Source organism: Anopheles gambiae, chromosome 2 (assembly GCF_943734735.2).
Source record: "Anopheles gambiae chromosome 2, idAnoGambNW_F1_1, whole genome shotgun sequence".
Classification (NCBI taxonomy): Eukaryota; Metazoa; Arthropoda; class Insecta; order Diptera; family Culicidae; genus Anopheles; species Anopheles gambiae.
Genome location: NC_064601.1, coordinates 56,750,206 through 56,770,540, shown reverse-complemented (window position 1 = coordinate 56,770,540; position 20,335 = coordinate 56,750,206). Strand labels below are relative to the sequence as shown.

Below are 20,335 nucleotides of genomic sequence, written 5' to 3'. Positions count from 1 at the left end.
TTAACACGCTTATAAATAGCCAGCAATCCGAATGAAACAATAGAGAAAAAAAAAACCCAAATAAGGATTGTGATATGCGTTCTTTGCACGTATTCATATTCTGCAGAATCAATCGATTTTATTTCGTAACTATTTCGATACAAATGAATAGCTATGTTGATATTATCCTTGAAACATGTTAAATGTCAACGATTAGCACCCTGCTGATCTAACTTGGAGAATTAAATTGCAAATATACCGTAATATGCAGGTGATTTGGCAGCTTCACCATTTTCGTTAGCGAGTTTTCTACTCATTACGATATAACGCGATAGGCAGGGGTGGATAAGCACTACGCAAACTAAGCGACCACATGGTGCCCCGGAAAGGAGAACCCACCCCCCGCACTCTAGTAAATTTGCTTAAAAATCCTTCTAGCTTAGAATTTCTCATACACCTTCTCAGATAGGCCTACATTCTTGTGTCCGCGTAGGGCTTCCGCTCGTGCTAATCCGCCACTGGCGATAGGTACGACTAAACCAAATGTGTAGCAAAAAAATGCTCAAACTATAATAGATTATGACATTGTCAAGGCCTTTACTATTCAAATAGTAATGATAGGGAAGAACGAGGACATGAATAAAAAAAATGCAAGGAATGTATTCTGCCACTATTTTTACGGCCTTTAAATATGATACGCAAAATATATTGAAAAGAATTCCTGCACAATATTAAAAAAAAAAAAACAAAAATTTTTTAGCTATGACTGTTACAAACATTCATTGCAGCAACTGTACGTAATTTGCTGGAAATAAGCCATACTTATTATTGCACCATCCTCGCCACCAACCTTCATCAATCTGAAACGTGAGACAAAGGAAAACTGTATTCAATACATTCGACTTTCATTTAGTTCTATGCCGGGATTTACCATTTCGATGTGCGTTATTTTATCGTCAGGATCAAACGATATTTCATCATCTGCTGCGGCTTGATAATCGTACAAAGCAATGGCCTGAATTCCGGGATTGTCCGGGGAAAGAATAAACTCTTCAACGTCATCCTGTACCGGTACAGTATCCGTCGTTTGTTCTTGATGTGCAGTACTGTCTGTGACTGGTGCTTCATCGGTTTCTTCAACTGCAATCGGCGTTGCGCTGTAGGATGTACGCGCAACTGGCAGCGGTTCCTGCACTGCATGGCCAGCAGATTCTTCCGGTTGGTCCTCTTTTGTTTTGGCTGTTGGCACCGACGTAGAGTCGGACGAAGGAATAACATCCGGTTGTACAAACTTGGGTGGTTCATCCTGCTTAGGGAGCACAATTGGATCCTTCTGAAAAGGTTAGAATATTGATACTTCTCGCATACGAACCGCCGATTTATCTTGGCAGCCTGCATGCCTTTATTAACTTACTCTCGTTTTTTCCTTTGTTATATTCTCCTGCGGATTGTTAAAATTGCTTATTGCACTGCTGACGCCGGCTTCCCTACCCGTGTTTATGGGTCCTTTTCTTTCCGGCTTTTTGGGTTCAGCTGATTCTGCCGAATGATTCTGTCGCGCAAAAACGGCATTAGTTAGTTATTCCAAAATTCGGCAAAAATGTTAGTACTCTGCAATTTACCAAGCGTTTCGCGGCCTCTTCACGATCGCACCGATCCTTTTCTTCGCGCAATCGTTTTTGCTCATCGGCACGCTTCCGAGCCTCTTCCTCAGCGGTAGCAGCGAAATTTTCAAATTTAGCTCGCAAATTTGACGGCTTTGCGGAACCTATGTCTGGTTTTACTTTCGTATAGTTAGTTCCAATTTTATCTTGTTCCTGGAACCCAACAGCAGACTTATCCATTCGATCATTTTGCACTCCAAACTTGCCACCGAAACCCTGTAGAAACAATACAAAACTGCCATTTTAATCTACGCAAATGAGCAATGACTAAGCAAACAAATACAGTAAACATAGGGGCCTTGTGAAAAAAGTATGTGAAAGTGGATTTAATGCCGCCACCCAAAACGCCAAGCCTACCACCGCTCGAAGTGTTATAGCAAAGTGCACGAAGCAACGAAGCAATAGTTTATGCTAGTCGTAGTAGAATTTACTCACAATTTTGTGATCGAGCTGGCTTTCGTGCATTTGTGGCTTCTCTACATGATCCCAACCGAAGGCTGACTTATCCTTTCGATCGGTCTGAACACCAAACTTTCCTCCGAAGCCCTATTGGCCACAACACGATGAAACAAGGAAGCTACCAAAATCAGTAATTGTTTTCTTTTGTGTTTGCATTAACATTCCACAACTTACCACTTTGTGATCGATTTGACTTTCGTGCTTCTGTGGAGCTTCAATATGATCCCACCCAACCGCCGATTTATCTTGACGGTCCTGCTGTACTCCAAACTTCCCCCCGAAGCCGGTCTTGTAATCCTTCTGCGACTCGTGTTTGTCAACCTTCTCAACGTGGTCCCATCCGTGGGCTGACTTATCAACGCGATCTTTCTGCACTCCGAACTTACCGCCGAACCCGGACACGTAATCCTTCTGGGAGGCATGTTTCTCCACTTTCTCGATGTGTTCGTGGCCGACAGCGGATTTGTCCATTCGGTCCTTCTCTACGCCGAACTTTCCACCATACCCGTGCGATGCTTTTGGGCCCTCTTTGCGTTTCTTTTCCGAATCAGCTCGCTCCGTTTCCTCGCGGAGCTGCTGCATATCGATAGCAGCTGCGTTCCGGCCGCTCCCTTCGACTGTTTTAGAGCCCCATCGCTGCTCTTGTTCGCTAACATCGTTCACAAAATCGGGATCTGTCTCCCAGTCGTCATCTTCGCCCTGGTTCACTCCGGTTGTATCAATGTCGCGCCCTGCTGTTGATTTCCACATTGTGAAATATTACCACCAAGCACACTTGTTGTCCGAAACTGTAATATTTGCCACTCTAATATTGAATCCAAACCTGTAAATGCACCGAAGCAGGGCGGGGTGATAAATTCATCGTAACGGTGTTATCTTTGCGATGATGCTGACTCACCAATGATTGATATGTATGTCGCTTCAAGTAAGTGTTAGTGTCACAATCTTGTCTGTTGGCAAATGGATTTAACTGAATATCGTACTTATAGCAACATTTCTAATTTCCTATAGATAAAACCGCTGAAAACTGTGATAGTTTGCCACACAACAAGGAAGATATTCGATCCGGGATGTTTGACACTTGCTGTGCATAAAAAAAAGTGGAAAGTCTATTTTGACAGCAGACATCACGCTCACTTGACTAGCGTTGATGGCAATGAATGTACGCGATCAAAACTTTAAATATGTAATTTAAGGCTTTTTGAATTCTTTATTTATGAAGGAGGATTTCACCTTATTTTTGCACTTTATAAATTAGATACACTCGTTCGATGAAGGCCTATACAGTCGCGAACATCATCCTGCATTAGCACAGCAATAGCAGTTAATACAACACACCAACTCGGGTGCGATCATGTGCAACTTGTTCGCTGAATAGAGCAGAATCATTCTGTGCGTAAATTGCAATGTTCAGAAAAATATTTATTTTTTCATCTACTTTACCGTTGCACTAAGCCTCCATTTTCGGTACATTGTGTTGCATGAGTAAATTAAATTAGCCAGTATTATTTGTTTAATGGTTTAAGCCTTTTATTAACATTTTTAAATTTTACACGCGTTGCAAAGTTCACACATTCAATCAATATTACTCATCTCCTGCCATCTTATGTACAAAATCCCATTTAATGTTAATCCTTTCTCTTAAGGTTATCGCGAAGAAAAATTATTCAGTTTTTACCATTTTCGACGGACCAGGTTGAGCATCTATGTAGCTCATGTGACTGGCTACATTACGATTGAATGCGGCCACATTTCCCGAATCCAACGTTTCCCTAGTTTCCACAATCGCGCCCTTTAATGCGGTGATACTGAGCTCATCTTTATCGTTTTTACTGACATTCGATGCGAGATACATGATGGTGGTAAGCTGTTTAATTAGATTGGCAATATGCTCGTTCTTAACGTGTCCCTTGTTATTCTTCTCAAATATCTGGGCCGCTTTTTCACGAGATTGCTCGCGATAATGGCTCGGTGTGATCATTGCAAGCATTTCCGGGTCGTGCGTTAAGCTGCCTACATACTCGCGGAGCTGGTTCAATTGATCCGCAAGATCACGGTTCAGCTTGTCGATAGCAACTATTAGCATGGCGTAGCGTTTCTTAAACTCCTCTGGCAGAGGGTTATCGTACGATTTGTAGATCTGTGCTTCTGATGTAATGTTCTGCAAACGCAGCAGTTTCATCTGCTTGGCGGATAGCGTCTTTTTGGTGCGTACTATCAGCTCCAGATATTTCACAGGATATCCACCGATGTTATCCTTGGGGAAGAACACTTTCCTATCGCTGGTGCATAGCTTATGTCCTATATCGCTACCCAGCAGCGGGTCTCCTGCAGTGGCTTTCGGTTTCGCCGTTGGCGAAGCAAGATAAAACGAAGCGTTTTGGTAAGCTAAGCGATAGTCCTTCGTGATACTGTTGAGCTTGATTTTGTCTGTGTTTTCTAGTGAAAACACTTCGTAATCTGGTATGGAGCGCGATCCCAAACCAGACCGATCAAACAAGATCTTGTAGCTTCTGGCCTCCGGTATGTAGGCTTCCACCGTACCATTGTACATCCCATCGTATGGATCACGGAGCTTGGCCGTAACTTTTGTGCCAGTAGGAATTTGCTTTGATATACTGTTAGGCAAACCTTCGATGAATGAAATGTCTCCAAGGCTATTCCCTTGCAGCACTCTTATTTTCTCGCGTTTGCGAGCCAGTTCCAGTCTTTCTTCCATTATGAATGCGGGAGAAAACAGCCTGGGTTTACCGAATGATCCGCGAATTTTACGCCATTCCGCGCGCGTTAGATTGTTCGTTTTCAACTGTGGATAATGCGTACGAACCAGCTGCTCAAAATCACTCGGAGCACTGAAAAGGTTACGATCAATGTCGCTGTAGAAAAACTCGAAGTAGCAGAACCGATGTGCCTTGGGTAGCAGGAGGAAGTTTCGAAACTGGTTACCAAGTTTTTGAAACCAACTTGGATTTTCCAAACCGCTCGTGTTCATTAACTTCATTGAGTTGTGTGCCTTCTCTTCCGGGTCGATCTTCCTCTTTCGGCCGCTCTGCTTCAGATGCGCGTACCGCGAAGAATATTTCTTTTTCAAAGACATTCGCGGAATCACTTTGCGGGGCGGAGTAGATAACTCCCTGCGAGGGGTCTTGCTGCTGATTAGGGTTTTCTTTGCTGATCCTGGTGTTTTCTTGGGAGTTGCCTTGACCGACGGAATTTTATCGTTGATGATGTCGTCGTCAAAAAAGAGGCGATTCTTTTTTCGAATTCGTGCTGGCATTCCTCTTGCATTCAGAACTTGTATGGGCTGGCTGTTCGTTGTTTTGGGAAATTTGGTTCCAACTGGATGCAAGCCCAGTGCGGCAGGCGTGAATGCGGGTGGCGTTGATCCTTCGCTCTCCATCGGAATTGCACGTAATTTAAGCCGATGAGTAAAACAAGTTGGCCAAGAATTTACACAACCTGGCGCGTTTCCTTTAAATGATTGGAAAAGTGTAATTTAACTGTTTTGCTTGCTGGCGTGAGTTTTCGTTACGGCGTTGTTATTCCTACCGCAAATGTCATTCTGCTGTCATCGAAATCGAGTTGTAGCTTGAATCGATTAAAAAATATACAGCACTGTGTACACGTATGCGTAGTGCTAGGGAGATGATTATTATGTATGGTATCAAGCAAACAAAAAAGTAGGCAAAAATTGGGCGTAATTGATTTTAATTCATCATAAATGATTTCTATTTTGATGATCGAATAAAGAAAAAAAAATCAACTCTGTGCATCTGTAAAATTACAGCAAATTATAGAACCATCATCAACAGACATTCATCGGCTATTGATGATCGATGTTGCCAAACATTGACATTTGCCGCAAGCACGGATTTTAGCGCTTTTATTTGCGTTCATGTTTACAATCGCTGGAACGATGGAACAAGAGATGATCGACATTGAAAGTTATCGTAAAACGGTGAAAAATTTTATTGATTTGGTAAGCGGTGCCAGAGAGGAGTTGCCACGTCGCAAGCAGCTATAGAATTTTTCATTTCGTTTCCAGCGTCGGTACCAGACAGCACTGTTTTGGGCCGAAAAAGTAACAGTTCTAAGCAATGGCGATCCGCGTGATGTTTACTGGGAGGCGCAGTGTATGTTTCTGCTGCGGGAATTTCACCGGGCAGCGCACACCATTCGAAGCCGATCGCTGGAGAAAACGAACCTGTTGTGTCACTATTTGGCCGCAGAGTGCTTGAATGAGGCGAAGGAATATCAATCAGCACTGGAGATCCTAAATTCGGTGGACTGCGAAACGCTATCGTATGCATTAAGTGGCAAAACTGGTTCACATTCGTCCAGCATGAAAGACGATTCTACAACGGACGAGAGCTACGACGGAAGCATGTATGAGGATCCGTTCAAAAACGATATCATTGCATCGGTGTATTTTTTGAAGGGCAAAATACTGGAGTCGATGGATAATCGCAGCCTGGCAATGGACTGTTATGTTCAAGCGCTACACAAATCGGTTTACTGCTCCGAAGCGCTAGATGCTTTGGTGCAACACGACATGCTGATGGCTTGGGAGGAGAAAGAATTGATGCAACATATTCCAATGGCGCAGCAGTGCACAGAGCCAGAAAGAAAGGTTCTCAAGCGTCTGTACGAGAGTAAGCTGAAGAAATATTACGAATCAATCGCTATGGTAAGTGAATAGAGGATGAAAGTTAACGTCAGTTTTGTAAAATGCTCTTGAGCATGAGAATAATATATTTTTTATTCCCAAACGCTTAGCAAACCAACCTGGATGATCCACCCGTATCTTCGATGAACACTAGTTTATGGCATGAATTAAAGGAGAAGATGAAAAATTGTAAAAACAACGAGACAAGCAAATCATCAGTATCCAAAAGTTTCACTCCAGCTCCCCGCACAAAACAAAAGCAGAGGGAGATAATGTCACCGGCAAACAAAATTCTGGAGGACCTTAAAAACAATCCCTCCTATCTGATTCATACATCGTTGACTAGAGCATCACTGCTTGGTACAAGCCTAACAGGTGGCTCAACAATGCTCAGCGTAGGCGGGGCAAATAATTCTCGGCAGGAGACGCCTTTTAGAATCAATCGTCCCAAGCCAAATCCTGGCGCATCGGTAGTTTCGTACGAACAGTGCATGGAAAAGCTTGAATCAAGCATAGACCTAATGATCGCACGAGCTGAACAGTATTTTTACAGCTGTGACTATCGGCGATGCATCAAAATGTTGGAAGAAATTCTGAAAAACGATCCCTATCACAAACGATCGCTTACGGTGCAGATTGGATGTTTGATGGAGATGAAAGACTTCAATCGGCTTTTCTATGTTGCTCACAAGCTTGTTGATTTTTATCCGGACGATGCAATCTCATGGTATGCCGTGGGGTGCTACTATGATTTGATCGGTAAAAGTGATCCAGCGCGTCGTTATCTTTCCAAAGCAACCACTCTCGACCGCCTGTACGGTCCGGCTTGGTTGGCATACGGCCATTCGTTCGCAAAGGAAAACGAGCATGATCAGGCAATGGCAGCTTATTTTAAGGCCACGCAACTGATGCGCGGATGCCATCTGCCACTGCTGTACATCGGAGTTGAATGTGGGTTGACCAAAAACCATGCAATGGCTGAAAAATTTTTCTACCAAGCTATGTCCATCGCTCCCCTGGACGTGTTCGTTTTGCACGAGCTAGGCGTGATCAAGTACGAGTGTGAGCATTACGAATGTGCAGAGGAAGTTTTCCGCAGCACGTTGGAAATGGTGCGCAATATGGTGAAGCAGAATAATGAACAGTTGACCGCCCGGTGGGAGCCATTGTTGAACAATTTGGGACACTGTTGCCGGAAAAATAAAAAGTACGAGGAAGCTCTGGAGTTCCACCGATGGGCTCTTTCTCTGAAGCCGTTGAATGCTGCCACGTACACAGCTATCGGATTTGTGCAAGCGTTAATGGGTCAATTATACGATGCAGTAGATTCATTCCACAAAAGTTTGTCTCTGAAACGGGATGACGTGTTTACCACTACTGTACTGAAGTACGTTATCGAAGATCTGACAGAGGTGCAATCGCTTCCATTCTATGCTGCGGAGGATGCCGAGGAAGATTGCGGCGATAAGGAAGGAGATCAAGCGGAAAAGTCTAGGGACGAGAGTAAAACTTTAGACAAACTGAATACTTGCAATGCCACCGAAGGTGACAGCGAAGATGTTAGAGATAGTGCTCCACGACCTACCTTGCGCATGCAACTCAATTTTGACGAATGGTACACGAAAACGTCCCCCATGAGCGATACTAGTGCGGATGATATGAGCATTGATATTTAGATTGAAGGCAAACAAGCTTTGGAACGGTTTTGATAAAATAAGCTCTATTTGAATAATAAAGGTATACAAATTTGCAAAATTTGGCCTCAGCTACTTTACTGTTCAAGTTTCAACTGATACAGCAGAGTGTGCACCTACCTTTAAAACAGTATTAAGTTCTCGATCAACTAATCTCCGAAATTTTACCATCATTGAAGCTTTGTGATATTAGTACAATCACAACACATAAAAAACGGCATTTAATTGAATTGATTGAAGGCGAAAATTGCAACATTCGGATTCCAGGTAAGTACTGCAGTAGATACTTTTATCCGTTAAATCAATACAGCGAATAGAAATTGTAAACATTTATTGAGAAGAATTAAAATTTGGATTGATAATACGTGATATCAATGCTATACGCCTTGTTACATTTACATCGAAAGTCCTGCTTCTTCATAGGATTTGAAAATTTTCTCCACCGACCAGATGTAAGCGGCGGTCCGGATGTCCAAACATAGCTGGTGCTGCGAAGCAACGTTCATAATACCTTTTCCAGCTGTTTCTAGCACAAATTGTAGTCCGGAAGTTACCACATCGGCCTCGCTGGCATGCTCAAAGTAATGCTTCAAGTGCTTGCTGGGTGTTACAGTAACACATACTCCGGCACTCCGCAATGATTCTTGTACCGATGCGAGCACCTCCCGCAAATTCTGCGCTTCATGGCGGAAGGATAACTTACCGAATGAGATGTGATTTATGTTTTTCAGATACTCAAAGTATGACGCAGTAACGCCGCCAGCATTGCAGTACAGGTCAGGTATGACGAGAATGCGGCGTTCCTGTAGAATTTTGTCTGCCGCCGGTGTCGTGGGTCCGTTGGCTCCCTCGGCGATGATCTTGGCTTTTATGTTTTTGGCATTCTCCGAAGTGATTGATTTTTCCATGGCGGCCGGTATGAGAATATCGCACTCTTCTAGCAGCAGGTCTCCATTAAATTCGTTTGCCTTGGGATATCCTTTAATTGTTTTCTGCTGTGTTTTGTATCGACTCAGTGCTTTGATATCAATTCCCGACTTGCAGTGAAGCGAAACATCCTTTTCGATGATGCCGACAACTTTGCATCCCGCTCGATGGAAGTGTTCTGCAGCGTATTGGCCAACGTTGCCAAACCCTTGTACGATCACCGTCTTTCCTTCCAATCCGGGCTCGAGACCGATCTCGCGCATCCAGCTTGCCTCACGCGTGAAGCAATTAGTCGCTATGTATACGCCTTTACCGGTGGCTTCTGTACGGCCTCGAATGCCTCCCTGATTCAGTGGCTTGCCGGTAACGACGGCCATCGTGTTGATGTCGCGATGTCCGAACGTTTTCCCGTACTGATCGGCTATCCAGGACATTTCGCGCGAAGTCGTGCCCATATCCGGGGCCGGCACATCGATCCCCGGTCCGATGAAGTTCTTTTTTGCCAGCTCTACTGTGTAGCGCCGAGTGATGCTTTGCAATTCCTTCTCACTATACTTGGCAGGGTCGATTATGATTCCTCCTTTGGCACCCCCGAAAGGTACGTTTACGCAGGCACACTTGAAGGTCATCAGTGCCGAAAGTGCTTCGACCTCGTCCTTGCAAACATCGCTCGAGTAACGAATACCACCTTTCACTGGAAGACGGTGAAGGCAGTGATGGGCCCGAAAAGCCGTAACCATTTCATACCGACCGTCGTCACGCACGAACGGAAACTGAAACTCTAGTGTACTCGAGTTGTTCGAGATGATCTTCAAGATTGCCTGTACCCGATTGGCTCGCTTTTCTGGGGCCATCGAAGGATACTTGCTCATCGATTCTATTAGCTGTGGTTCAAGCACAATGCAGGCCTTGTGAAAGCAATATTCTACCATTTTCGAGAACGGCGGATCTCGTTCATTCGGAATGCATTCGAGATGCTTCGGAATGGTATGAGCTCCGCGGCGGAGGAGCTTGAAAGTATCCACAAAACGTTGCATTTTCGAGAATTGCAGGAAAAGGGTTTGTTGCGAGATAAGCGAGACCAACTTTCAAATCCGTGCGTTTGGAAATGGTAGAAATAACTTTGTCCGTAGAATTAAATCTCAAAGCGTTCTACGATCTTACGCATATGCTAAGAAAAACAGTTTACACAGAGTACGTGCAGCACAGCACGATACCCATCGGATGTCGAAGCAAACATTGCCGCGTTGAAGATAAAGCATTCCGCTTTTCAGTATGGCAAACGGAGCGCTTGTCCCTGCCTTTTTTGGGCCGATTGAAAATCTTAGTGCCGAAGACCGTATCGAGCAAATCCAGCGTGAGCGGGCCGAGATTGTACGATGGAAGCATCGGTACCAGAAGATAGATGCTATTAAGCCGGGAGAAACTGCAGAAGCTTTCCAAATACGATGTTTGAACAAAAGGTTGATTCATTTAGAGCGTGAAAAAGCTCAAAAAGAGCTAAAACTTAAAATTTTCAATGCTCCCGTATATCGTCGGGAGGCCGAAAATCTGCGCCGCTACATCCTCCGGATGCTGGACGATGCCGTACGGTACGAAAGACAAATCGAAGCTGCCAAGACTGACACGAATGAGCTGTTGTCGCAGATTAAGCGCGCAAACGCTGAGCTAGAATGCGCCACCAAAGCAGTTCCCTCGGATTACGTTTACCGCGTAGCGCTGGAGAAATCACGCACCGAGCTTGCTGCCTTGGAGAGCCGGCTTGATAATGCGCGCAAGCTGGAAGGCAAACTGCATGCCGAAAATCGGAAGCATCGCAATGAGATCGATAACATGCTCGGCGAGCGCAAGTTGTATAACCAGCAGTGGCAGCAGTATGTGCGAGAGTTGAACCGGAATAGGAAGTTTTTGCTCGACATGATTGAGCGCGCTACGCTGGCGTTTAATCAAGGTGAGGATCTGTGCCATCGGATCGATTCGCTAAAAGTCCAGGAATCCCGAGACAAGCGGGCACGAACGCAGGAGATGATCGAGGTGGAACGGCAGATCGTTGGCACGCGGCATGTTAATGAGTTCTTACGGACAAAGGGCTACAAAAGGGCGATCGCCGAGCTGGACCCAAGTTTGGTTCGGAAGCGCAATCGCTTCAAAATGGCTAACTGGGAAAAGATCGATCGGTTTGGCGCCGTCATTAACAGTACCATGGAATATTTGCAGCTTGACGCCATCCAGGATGTTCTATTTCAAATCGAAAAACAGCAGGACAAGTATACAGCGTTGTTCCGGTATTTGAATGTAACGAATGCAAAGATTGAGGAGGCGAATGGGATCGCCCGAGATCTGGAGAAAGATAGCGAGCGTTTGCAGGAGGGAGAGAAACGCAAAAGGCTTTCCGAAGAGCGGTCAGTGAAGCAAGACTTGCAAGAGTTGCTGGAAGCTAAGCGGCACTCGACGAAGCTGCAGGAGGAGGTTTGTCTGCAGCAGGAAGAACTTGCGGTAAAGCTCGGAGTGATCGAACAGGCGCTGTCGTTGGTAGGGTTTGAGCGAACAAAAATACAGCAGCTAATGGGAGGTTCTACCAGTTCCACTTACGACCGATTGACAAACGAGTGCTTAATGGATGCGCTGTCTGCCATTGAGCGGAAGGTGTTGGCGCTGGTTAAAATGAGTGCAACTGGAGCGGCAGTAGAAGAGGACACCCCAATTAGCACCCTGTATGGCAGTCAGCAGTGTGCGGAATGTGCCGAGGGACAAGACGTGAATCAGCACGACGAGCGTATAGTGTTGCCGACGGAACACCAGCAGCTGGCAGAGAATGTGCGAAAACGCGTAACAGCGCCAGAGATGCAGTACCGGTTGCATACACTGAGCCAGTGCAAACTTCCCCGCTCTCGGATGCTGGTTAACAAGCGATATCAGTAGAGTGCAATGGTTTTGAATATTAATGTAATGATTTATTTGCGGCGTTCCCAATTATATGCATTTTTTTAACGTATAACGCATATATATGCTGGAGTTTGTTTGAAGTCTCTGTAGCCGGGTTACAATCTTTCGGCCACTTCATGTTCACTTGTGTCCGTATCATGCGGATAGTAGCCAAACCCAGGCCCATAACCGGCAACGGCAGGATACGGTCCGTAGGGTAACATTGGTCCGAATCCTCCTGCTGGAGGATAGTACGGATTGAACGGGGAAGGCCCCGATGGTGGGAAATACGGCGACCCACCGGCATTGGGACCCGACGGGTTTACCGGCGCGGAAACTCCAGTTGAGGGCAAGATGCCAAATGTAGGAGGACGAAGAACTGTTTGGCCATTTCCTAAGCTTCCCTGGCATTTGTACATCCGGTTCAGTTTTTCCATATCGCTCCACGAAAAACCTTCCCGTTGACCCATCTTAGCACCATTCAACGGTTTCTGGAACGAAAATGGTAGAACAGCGAGTGTGTAACAAATGTGAACAGAGAAAAGCCACACGGCCTAGACTATGGAAACAAGAACGCGTACGAGGTACGTATACTTTTATTCATGTTGATAAAAAAGGTTAAAAAACAATCCGTAGGTAAACGAGGTAGTTCGGTATAAGTGGCTAAATACAGAGTACAGTTGATATGTTGGAAGCACTAAAGTTTCAGCGACGGACAACTTCCCCCGCAATTGCGGTAGTATTGGTATCTTCTTCGCCAAAGATGGATCCAATCAGGTTTACAATGGCACTGGCAACCTGTGCTCCGCCATTTCCGGGACGATTGTTGCCTGCTGGTCGGGAGGGACGCGTCGGTCGGCCAGGACGCTGTGTTTGTGGGCTAGTGCCTGAGCTGGTGGCGGCTGCTGAATTACCCTTGCATCCGTACATGGCATTCAGTTTGGCCAGATCGCTGGAGGAGAACCCTTGTCGCTGGCCCATTTTATTACCACCGGCGCGCTAGAAAGAATTTCCCACGTGGATGAACGGTTGACGGCGAATGGCAAAATGGTGAATAGCGCAATGCTCGTGAGAAAAGCGAATCGCAGACCGTAAGGCTCATGGTAATGATACTAAGCGTTCATAGACAAATGTATGCGAAAAGGCACCAGTAGACTTTATTAGCATCACAAAAAGGCTCTCGCAAAACACCGAAATGGTCATTCGAGTTGGCCGATTCGCAGGAAGAGAGGTCGGATGAAGGTTAGTTCGAAGTGGGTGTGTTGTGGATGTGTGTTCGATGGTCCGTGCCCATTCTGTGCTTTACTTGCACCCGTACATGAGATTAATCTTGGCAAGATCGCTCTTACTGAACCCGATCCGTTGGCCCATGTCACCAGAGAATGGTTTCTGTGTGTGGAAATGGGAAAATGTAGCGTTAAGTTAAATGGGTGTGAGTAGCGATCAGAGCCAAAGGATGTGCTGTTTGAGTTAAGGTTGATTCCGAACTGGGTGACCCGGTGGTGAACCGTGCTTACCTTCGCTTCGATCGTGGGGTTACCGTTGGTTGAGAACGCATTCGACGAGTAGTGCATGATACTGGCGTAATCGTACGCTACGCCGAAGCTGTTGGTGGTACCCTTCTTGGCTTTCTCGAAATTGTTGGACGTTCCAGCCTTGATGTTTTCGTAGCGAATTCGCACCCAATCATCGCGATCCTCGCGGTTCTGCTCGTGCAGAAAGCCAAGCGCATGCATCATCTCGTGTATGGCGGTACCGACGAGTGTGGTGCAGCCGGGAATCTGCAGATTGACCGCCTGTTTGCCACCAATCATTCCCACGCTGGACCAGCACCCACTGCTGGAACTTTCGAAGGAAACATAGTTCTTTTCGCCCATACGCGGCACGAATCGGATGCACGTTTTCGTGTGATACTCGTTGATGGCTTGCTCGATCAGTTGCATACCCTTAGCATCTGTTCAGACATTACAAGACGATCAAAAGGCTTGAGCAGAGGAATACGGCCGCGCACTGTACTCTGCAGCGTTACTTACCAAAGTTTCCCGAAATCACGAACGGTACCACACCATTGGGCCAACGGGTGGCTGTATTTGATAGGCCATTCCGTCCTTCAGGACGATCGATCAGCATGTCACCCTCGACGTAAGATCCCAATTCTTCCACATTGCCGGCATCGGTTTCCGGATTGAAGTTGGCCACCAGTTTGCCCACCTCTTCATCAGGTTCCCCAAACAGATTCGGTCCCAGATGGGTCAGATCGATAAAATCGCTCGAGCCATCGATGCTGTTCTCCTCGGTATCGTACATGATTACGTTTGCTTGAGTGCATCCGATCACGAAACAACCGATCGCCAACACGCGCAGTATCTGTGACACGGACATGGTGGTCGATATTCGTAGTAATCTACTCGTACACACATACACACGCTCACACAAACGCACACGCGGATCGCAGGATCGTAGGCGAATATCGCAAGTTCTTGCTTGTTGAGTTACGCGAGGTTTGCCGATCGAGCCGAAGTCTAGCCTAGAACGAGGTGCGAGACGGTAAAGTCGTACACTGATTAACCGCTTTCGCCAATTGTTCCCTATTTATATTGGCTCCCAACACTCTCCTTCAGCTTTTCCCCTTCAACTCCATCGAAGGCCACCCCGGCGGTTCGTTGCCAGCCTTTTCTTCCCTGTGCCATTGCCACCAAACCTCTACCCTGTCTTGTTCTTGGTAGAATCGGTTCCTTTATTATTTTTACAACACGTGCATGATTGTACCTTCAATGAGGGTGGTGTTACCGGCGGGTTCGTGTGTCCGTGGAAGGTGAGTAAGTGAATCAAATTTGCACCCTCCGCATAGGGCTCCGTGGCCCGAAAAAGGGTTCTGGAAAGCGAAGTACAACGCACCGGGGCTGCGGGTGGATTCTTGGCGCATGGTTCACCGGCAGTCGGAGGGAGATAGTGAGAGAGAGAGCGGGCGTCCGTTGGTTTTGTTTATATTTTTCTAGCGCCTCGTGAATCGGTTGCACCGTGACCGATAAGGCCAGTCGCGCTTCGGTTGACAATTGTTGGGCGCCAGCAACTAGTGTAAAGGTGTGTGATACTAGTAATGGTTTTATCGAAAAGCACGAAATCTTTTAGGTGCACACTTCGGCTCTTGCTGCATTCGAGGGTCTTGTGATCTTTCACCATACACACACGCTACTGGACAGCATGCATTCGTCATGTCCTTTTGGGCCTTGGGATTTTGGCCGGAAGGGGGTCATTAAGCTCAACCCAATTTCGATGACCTCGATCGGGTATTGGTATCAGGTTTGGGAGGCATGACTGTGAGGCATGCATTTTAACAACCTGGATGATGTTTGATTTGCCGCTTTGCTGACATTTGCTGCAAGTACGAGCTGCGCTTTGAGGCACAAGGTTTCGGAACACAAAATCCTGCCACACGTACGTGTTCTCGCCTATATGGTAAGAATTTTTCCATTGACCTCATTGTTTTACGACGATTGACGATGCAAAACGAGGTCCGGAAGTAAACCAAACGACACACACACGACACTTTTGGGCGGCGAATGCTGTTTTTTGTGCCTTTTGCAGTGGATGGCCAAACAGGAACCCATGGAGTACTGGAGCGCAACAGAACTGGTTTAACGCGCGGATGTATGCTTCTCGCCCAACCTATGCCTGTTTGATAGCCCATTTGATGTGGGAAATGGGTTGAATCATCTAAGTGGAGTTAAATTTGGCAACCGATAATTATACACCAATATAGGGTACTGCTATATACTATAACGGACTGGCAGACGAAGGCGCGAGACCGTGAGCGGTTTCGGATACTCCTGAGGCAGGCCAAGACCGCAAAGCGGTTGTAGCGCCGGATAAGTAAGTAAGTAATAGGGTACTGCTGCGCCCTTCCTATCTCTCGCTAAACCTACTGCTTGCCGCACCAAATGGTTAACATAAGCTTACCGGATAACTGGCATGTCCATCATTGAAAGTGTGTATACCACTACGATTAGTATACCACTACGAATTACCCCTATCATTTGAAAAAGACAAAATACAAAAGCTGCTCGACGGCAGTGCAACGGCTGTACCCGGGGCGCGCTGTAACTATTGGCCGGAATAGTGCTGTTGGTGATGTAAATTGAATTAATTAGCAAAATCCATCAACACACTGGCGCAACGCAACGGTGCGTTCCCTTACCTTTGAACTGGTTTATTGAATTATTTGCTAACAATGCAGATAAAATGAGGTGCGTAAATGTGTATCGATTGCGTTTCCCTTCAAATGGTTGCAGTTGGTTGTTAAAATTGCGCTCTTTCTGTCTGTTTCTATAGCTTCCATCACTAGTAATATGAACGATGTAACGAATATGGATGATGATTTTCGCGAAACACCACCGAGATCGTGGTAAAAATGTAACCTTGGATTTGCAGTTATGTTTACGTTTATAATGAGAAATGCAGGTTTTATAAAGAAGCCATTTTCATCTAACAATCTAACGACCAATTGTAATAGCACTGTAATACTGTAGGGAACGGTAGGTAAAGACGGACACGTTAAGGGAAATGGTAAAAATCTAGGGATATATAAGTGCAATGACCATGAAAATGTGCATATATTATCTTATACTCATGTTTTATCAGAAAATGTGTTGAAACTTTTAAGTTTCCTTTGATTTTTGCGTTTTTTTTTTCATGAATGAAAAACATGATTTTTTTTTGTGCAGTTTTGAAATGTTCGGGTAAGACGGACACCTGATATGGGAAAGATGGACACCATGAAGGGTAAGATGCACACCTGTAAAAAAGGTTAGAAAGTGAAGAGTTTTACAATATTTTAACAAATTCTATCGCTTTCCACGTCCTGGTACGTTTATAAACCAATTTTTGGTCTATTGCAACGACGGTTCATTCAGCCATGAATTTTGGAATTGTAAGCGGCGCTGGTAATATATCGTAGAATGCAGCATTTAAAGCATTATTGAAACATCGCGCACTAACAGCTGACGTTGCTCCAGCTTACAGAACAGCAGTCTAGAACTTCCTTTAAGGAAATTACTCCACGAAAAGAGGGACTTGTTAATAGTTTAATCCATTTTCCACCATTTTAAAAATTCAACATTTGATGGTTGTACTCCCATAGCATTTCTAATCTATTCCTCAACGATTTCGTATCAATGCCTCATCTTTTTATTGCTTAAAGTTGTCCAAGACGAGGCAAGATATTGGATTTCGTGAAGCGTCTCATCAGCGTCGAGCGAGTAATAGCATAACGAATGGCTACTATTTTGACCGGTGTTTGAATTCTGGCTTATTTCGATGCTTTATCTAGTTGCTGGATGGTTTATAGCTTCGGAATACATCGAAATTTAGCTTATTCAAGGTATTTGATGAAAACTATTCATCACTAATTGATATAAGAAGTAATATTCTTCTTCTTCTTCTTCTTTGGCACAACAACCGCAGTCGGTCAAGGCCTGCCTGTACCCACTAGTGAAGTGAGCTTGGCTTTCAGTGACTTATTGTTACCATAGCAGGATAGTCAGTCCTACGTATGGGGCACGGTCTATTCGGGACTTGAACCCATGACGGGCATGTTATTACGTCGTACGAGTTGACGACTGTACCACCAGACCGGCCCCAAGAAGAAATATAAATCAATAAATTCGGTGTCCATCTTTCCCTACAACAAAGTGTCCGTCTTTCCCGCTTTGGTTTCAGGATGGTTAAACCACCAGAAAATAAGATTTTTGCTTTCATTCTCGTTCTTTCGCCAGGTTCACGATCACGACAACTCATTTATGAAATAAAACTTCCGGAAATATATAAAAGACAAGTTGTAGAGCTTAAGATCCGCAGTAGTCAAATTAGATGCACAAGGGTGCACACGCTTGAACATTTATTTTGTTCGTGGATTTAAACAATTTTGCATATATAATGCCACACATGTTCTCAATCAAATGTGTTGTTTAACTTTAAGTTAGGATGCTGCATTGTTGGTTTTTTTTTCGAAAATTATCTTTTTCATGCATTTATGAAAAGTGTATATCTTACCCGCAGTGTCCGTCTTTACCTACCTTTCCCTAAAAGTAATAGAACAACAGTAGCCTCAACAGTAGCCTGTATGAGAAAGAGGGATATTTTCTGTTTTTAGACTAATTCGCATCTTGTAGCCGGATAGTTATTATGTGGAACCGATTTCGGTTTTACCAAAGCCAGTGCGTCTGCTATTACAGTGTTTTTCAGGGATTTTTTTTCCATTGTTGTGGGCCACTTTATTGACTCTTTATTCCGGGAATTGAACTTCATGCGATGGGAATTGGACTCTATAGCACCCTTTTTGGATAAAACAAAGAGGACTTTCCAAGGAGCCTGTCCAAAAGGGTGCCATAGAGTCCCATTCCCATCATATAAATTTCACTATACATAAGAAAGAGCCAAGGAAGTGTCCCACAACTATGAGAACCCGTGAAAAACCTTGTAAGTTGCGTTGTCCCTGCCATTAAGGTGTCGCGATTTGTTGGAGATTGCGCTCGTATCCACTATGGTGTGATCAAAACTTCAGATTGCACGATCGCGTACAAAATCAAACGGGTTAATCGAAAAAAAAGCCTTCTGGGATTTTACCACTCACTACTTGATACTTGAGCATAAAAGCAGTGTGAAGTTTATCCGGCTTGAACTGCGGTCCTGGAGACTTCAAGGTGAATACAACAATCGCTGTGCGTTTTTGGGCTTAGAAACGGTCAAACAACGCAACTGTAACGTGCAGCGACTGTTCATCTCTGGGCTACTTGTAGTGTTGCACAAACCCTCCCGATTTAAAGAGGAGAGGTTGAAGGCTCGCTCTCTTTAAAGATGGGAGGCCTCCCTAACACACCCACTCCGAAAATATTTTCACATCCGATGCCTTAAACATTGCTACATTGGTTTTACTAACGGCAAATTTCCTTAATTAATAATTAAAATGTTACATTTTCATTATGCTGGATGCTAATTCCAAGTATAAAAATAATGGTAAATTTGATTAAAATCTTACAAATCAAACAATAAAAATAAAACGTACTTTTAATTTCATATATAAAACAAAATATGCATTTCCGCAACATTGAAAAAACCCGCAACATTAGTTTCACGTTCCACGATCAGCTTCACACTCCACCATCAATACCACACTCCTCACACAGTGATACTAGTGATGGGAAAAGATGGGATGAAGTTTTTTTCGGAATCGATTCCGCAGTTTTTTGGAATCGATTCCGAAATCGGTTTTGGAAGCGGAATCGACCCCGGAATTGGTTCCGTAATCGGCTCCATAATTGATTCCGGAGTTGGCTCCGGAATCGGAGTTGGTTCCGGAATCGGAGTTGGTTCCGAAATCGACACCGGAATCGGAATTGGTTCCGGAACCGATTCCAGAATCGGTATCGGTTCCGGAATCGGAATCGGTTCCGGAATCGAAATCTGCTCTCGTATCGGAATTGGCTCCTAAATTAGAATCGGAGCATCGCCAAACGGAGTCAGTTTCAGCATCGCCATAAAAATAGGCGTTTGGGTCCAATTATACTACGTATTTATAACTTCAAAAAAAATATTTGTAAAAGATCCATTCTCATGGAGATCCCCGGACAGATTTCGCTTTTAAAACTTATTTTTTCAATTCAAGAACTAATTCACATTCCAGAGCTAATTCTAATTCTGGGGTCAATTATGATTCCGTTATCGGGGCAAATTGCGATTCCCAGGTCGATTCCGATTTCGGAGCCGATTCTGATCGCGGAATGGATTCCGGAGCCGACTCGGGAATCGGCACCGAAGACAACTCCGGAATCGACTCCGGAAACGACTCCGGAATAGGAAACGGCTCCGGAGTCAACTTCGGAATCGAGAGTGCAACTGAGTGTGGAGCGCGAAACTGAGCGTGGAGCGCAAAACTGAGCATGGAGCGCAAAACTGATGGTGGAGTGCGGCACTGATGGTAGAGTGTAGGCATGGGCAAAACGATTCTTTTCACCGAACGCGAA

At 44.9% G+C, this 20,335-nt stretch overlaps 6 protein-coding genes across 11 annotated transcripts; 2 read left to right on the top strand and 4 right to left on the bottom strand.

The window, feature by feature from the left end:
• Positions 1-98: 98 nt before the first annotated feature.
• On the bottom strand, positions 99-3,494 carry LOC1275906 (src substrate cortactin). Of its 4 annotated transcripts, none has more exons than XM_061650358.1 (7): positions 3,001-3,494; positions 2,277-2,925; positions 2,079-2,189; positions 1,602-1,859; positions 1,394-1,531; positions 911-1,312; positions 99-839 (listed from the first exon to the last, which is right to left on the bottom strand). In XM_061650358.1, exons 2-7 carry the CDS (start codon positions 2,850-2,852, stop codon positions 759-761), a joined length of 1,566 nt encoding a protein of 521 aa, XP_061506342.1. In that variant the 5' UTR covers positions 2,853-2,925; positions 3,001-3,494; the 3' UTR covers positions 99-758. The 4 variants fall into 4 exon arrangements, with proteins under 4 accessions (XP_061506342.1, XP_061506343.1, XP_061506344.1 ...); XM_061650359.1 differs by having other exon boundaries at positions 911-1,309; positions 3,001-3,230; XM_061650360.1 differs by lacking the exon at positions 2,079-2,189 and having other exon boundaries at positions 3,001-3,474.
• A 116-nt stretch (positions 3,495-3,610) lies between these two features.
• LOC4576786 (protein lin-9 homolog) lies at positions 3,611-5,675 on the bottom strand. Its single transcript, XM_001237634.4, has one exon. It carries the CDS (start codon positions 5,500-5,502, stop codon positions 3,766-3,768), a length of 1,737 nt encoding a protein of 578 aa, XP_001237635.3. The 5' UTR covers positions 5,503-5,675; the 3' UTR covers positions 3,611-3,765.
• A 242-nt stretch (positions 5,676-5,917) lies between these two features.
• On the top strand, positions 5,918-8,590 carry LOC1275908 (cell division cycle protein 16 homolog). Its single transcript, XM_315195.6, has 3 exons — positions 5,918-6,081; positions 6,148-6,789; positions 6,879-8,590. Exons 1-3 carry the CDS (start codon positions 5,998-6,000, stop codon positions 8,442-8,444), a joined length of 2,292 nt encoding a protein of 763 aa, XP_315195.6. The 5' UTR covers positions 5,918-5,997; the 3' UTR covers positions 8,445-8,590.
• A 186-nt stretch (positions 8,591-8,776) lies between these two features.
• On the bottom strand, positions 8,777-10,524 carry LOC1275909 (glutamate dehydrogenase, mitochondrial). The gene has a single exon (XM_315196.6). It carries the CDS (start codon positions 10,424-10,426, stop codon positions 8,858-8,860), a length of 1,569 nt encoding a protein of 522 aa, XP_315196.6. The 5' UTR covers positions 10,427-10,524; the 3' UTR covers positions 8,777-8,857.
• A 65-nt stretch (positions 10,525-10,589) lies between these two features.
• LOC5667690 (golgin subfamily A member 8A) lies at positions 10,590-12,312 on the top strand. Its single transcript, XM_001688569.3, has one exon. The coding sequence runs from the start codon at positions 10,665-10,667 to the stop codon at positions 12,309-12,311; it is 1,647 nt and encodes a 548-aa protein (XP_001688621.2). The 5' UTR covers positions 10,590-10,664; the 3' UTR covers position 12,312.
• Positions 12,313-12,321: 9 nt separating this feature from the next.
• On the bottom strand, positions 12,322-14,902 carry LOC1275911 (zinc metalloproteinase nas-4). Of its 3 annotated transcripts, none has more exons than XM_315198.6 (3): positions 14,348-14,902; positions 13,832-14,268; positions 12,322-12,805 (listed from the first exon to the last, which is right to left on the bottom strand). In XM_315198.6, exons 1-3 carry the CDS (start codon positions 14,694-14,696, stop codon positions 12,431-12,433), a joined length of 1,161 nt encoding a protein of 386 aa, XP_315198.6. In that variant the 5' UTR covers positions 14,697-14,902; the 3' UTR covers positions 12,322-12,430. The 3 variants fall into 3 exon arrangements, with proteins under 3 accessions (XP_315198.6, XP_003436874.1, XP_003436875.1); XM_003436826.2 differs by lacking the exon at positions 12,322-12,805 and adding an exon at positions 12,893-13,313; XM_003436827.2 differs by lacking the exon at positions 12,322-12,805 and adding an exon at positions 13,448-13,703.
• Positions 14,903-20,335: the final 5,433 nt, after the last annotated feature.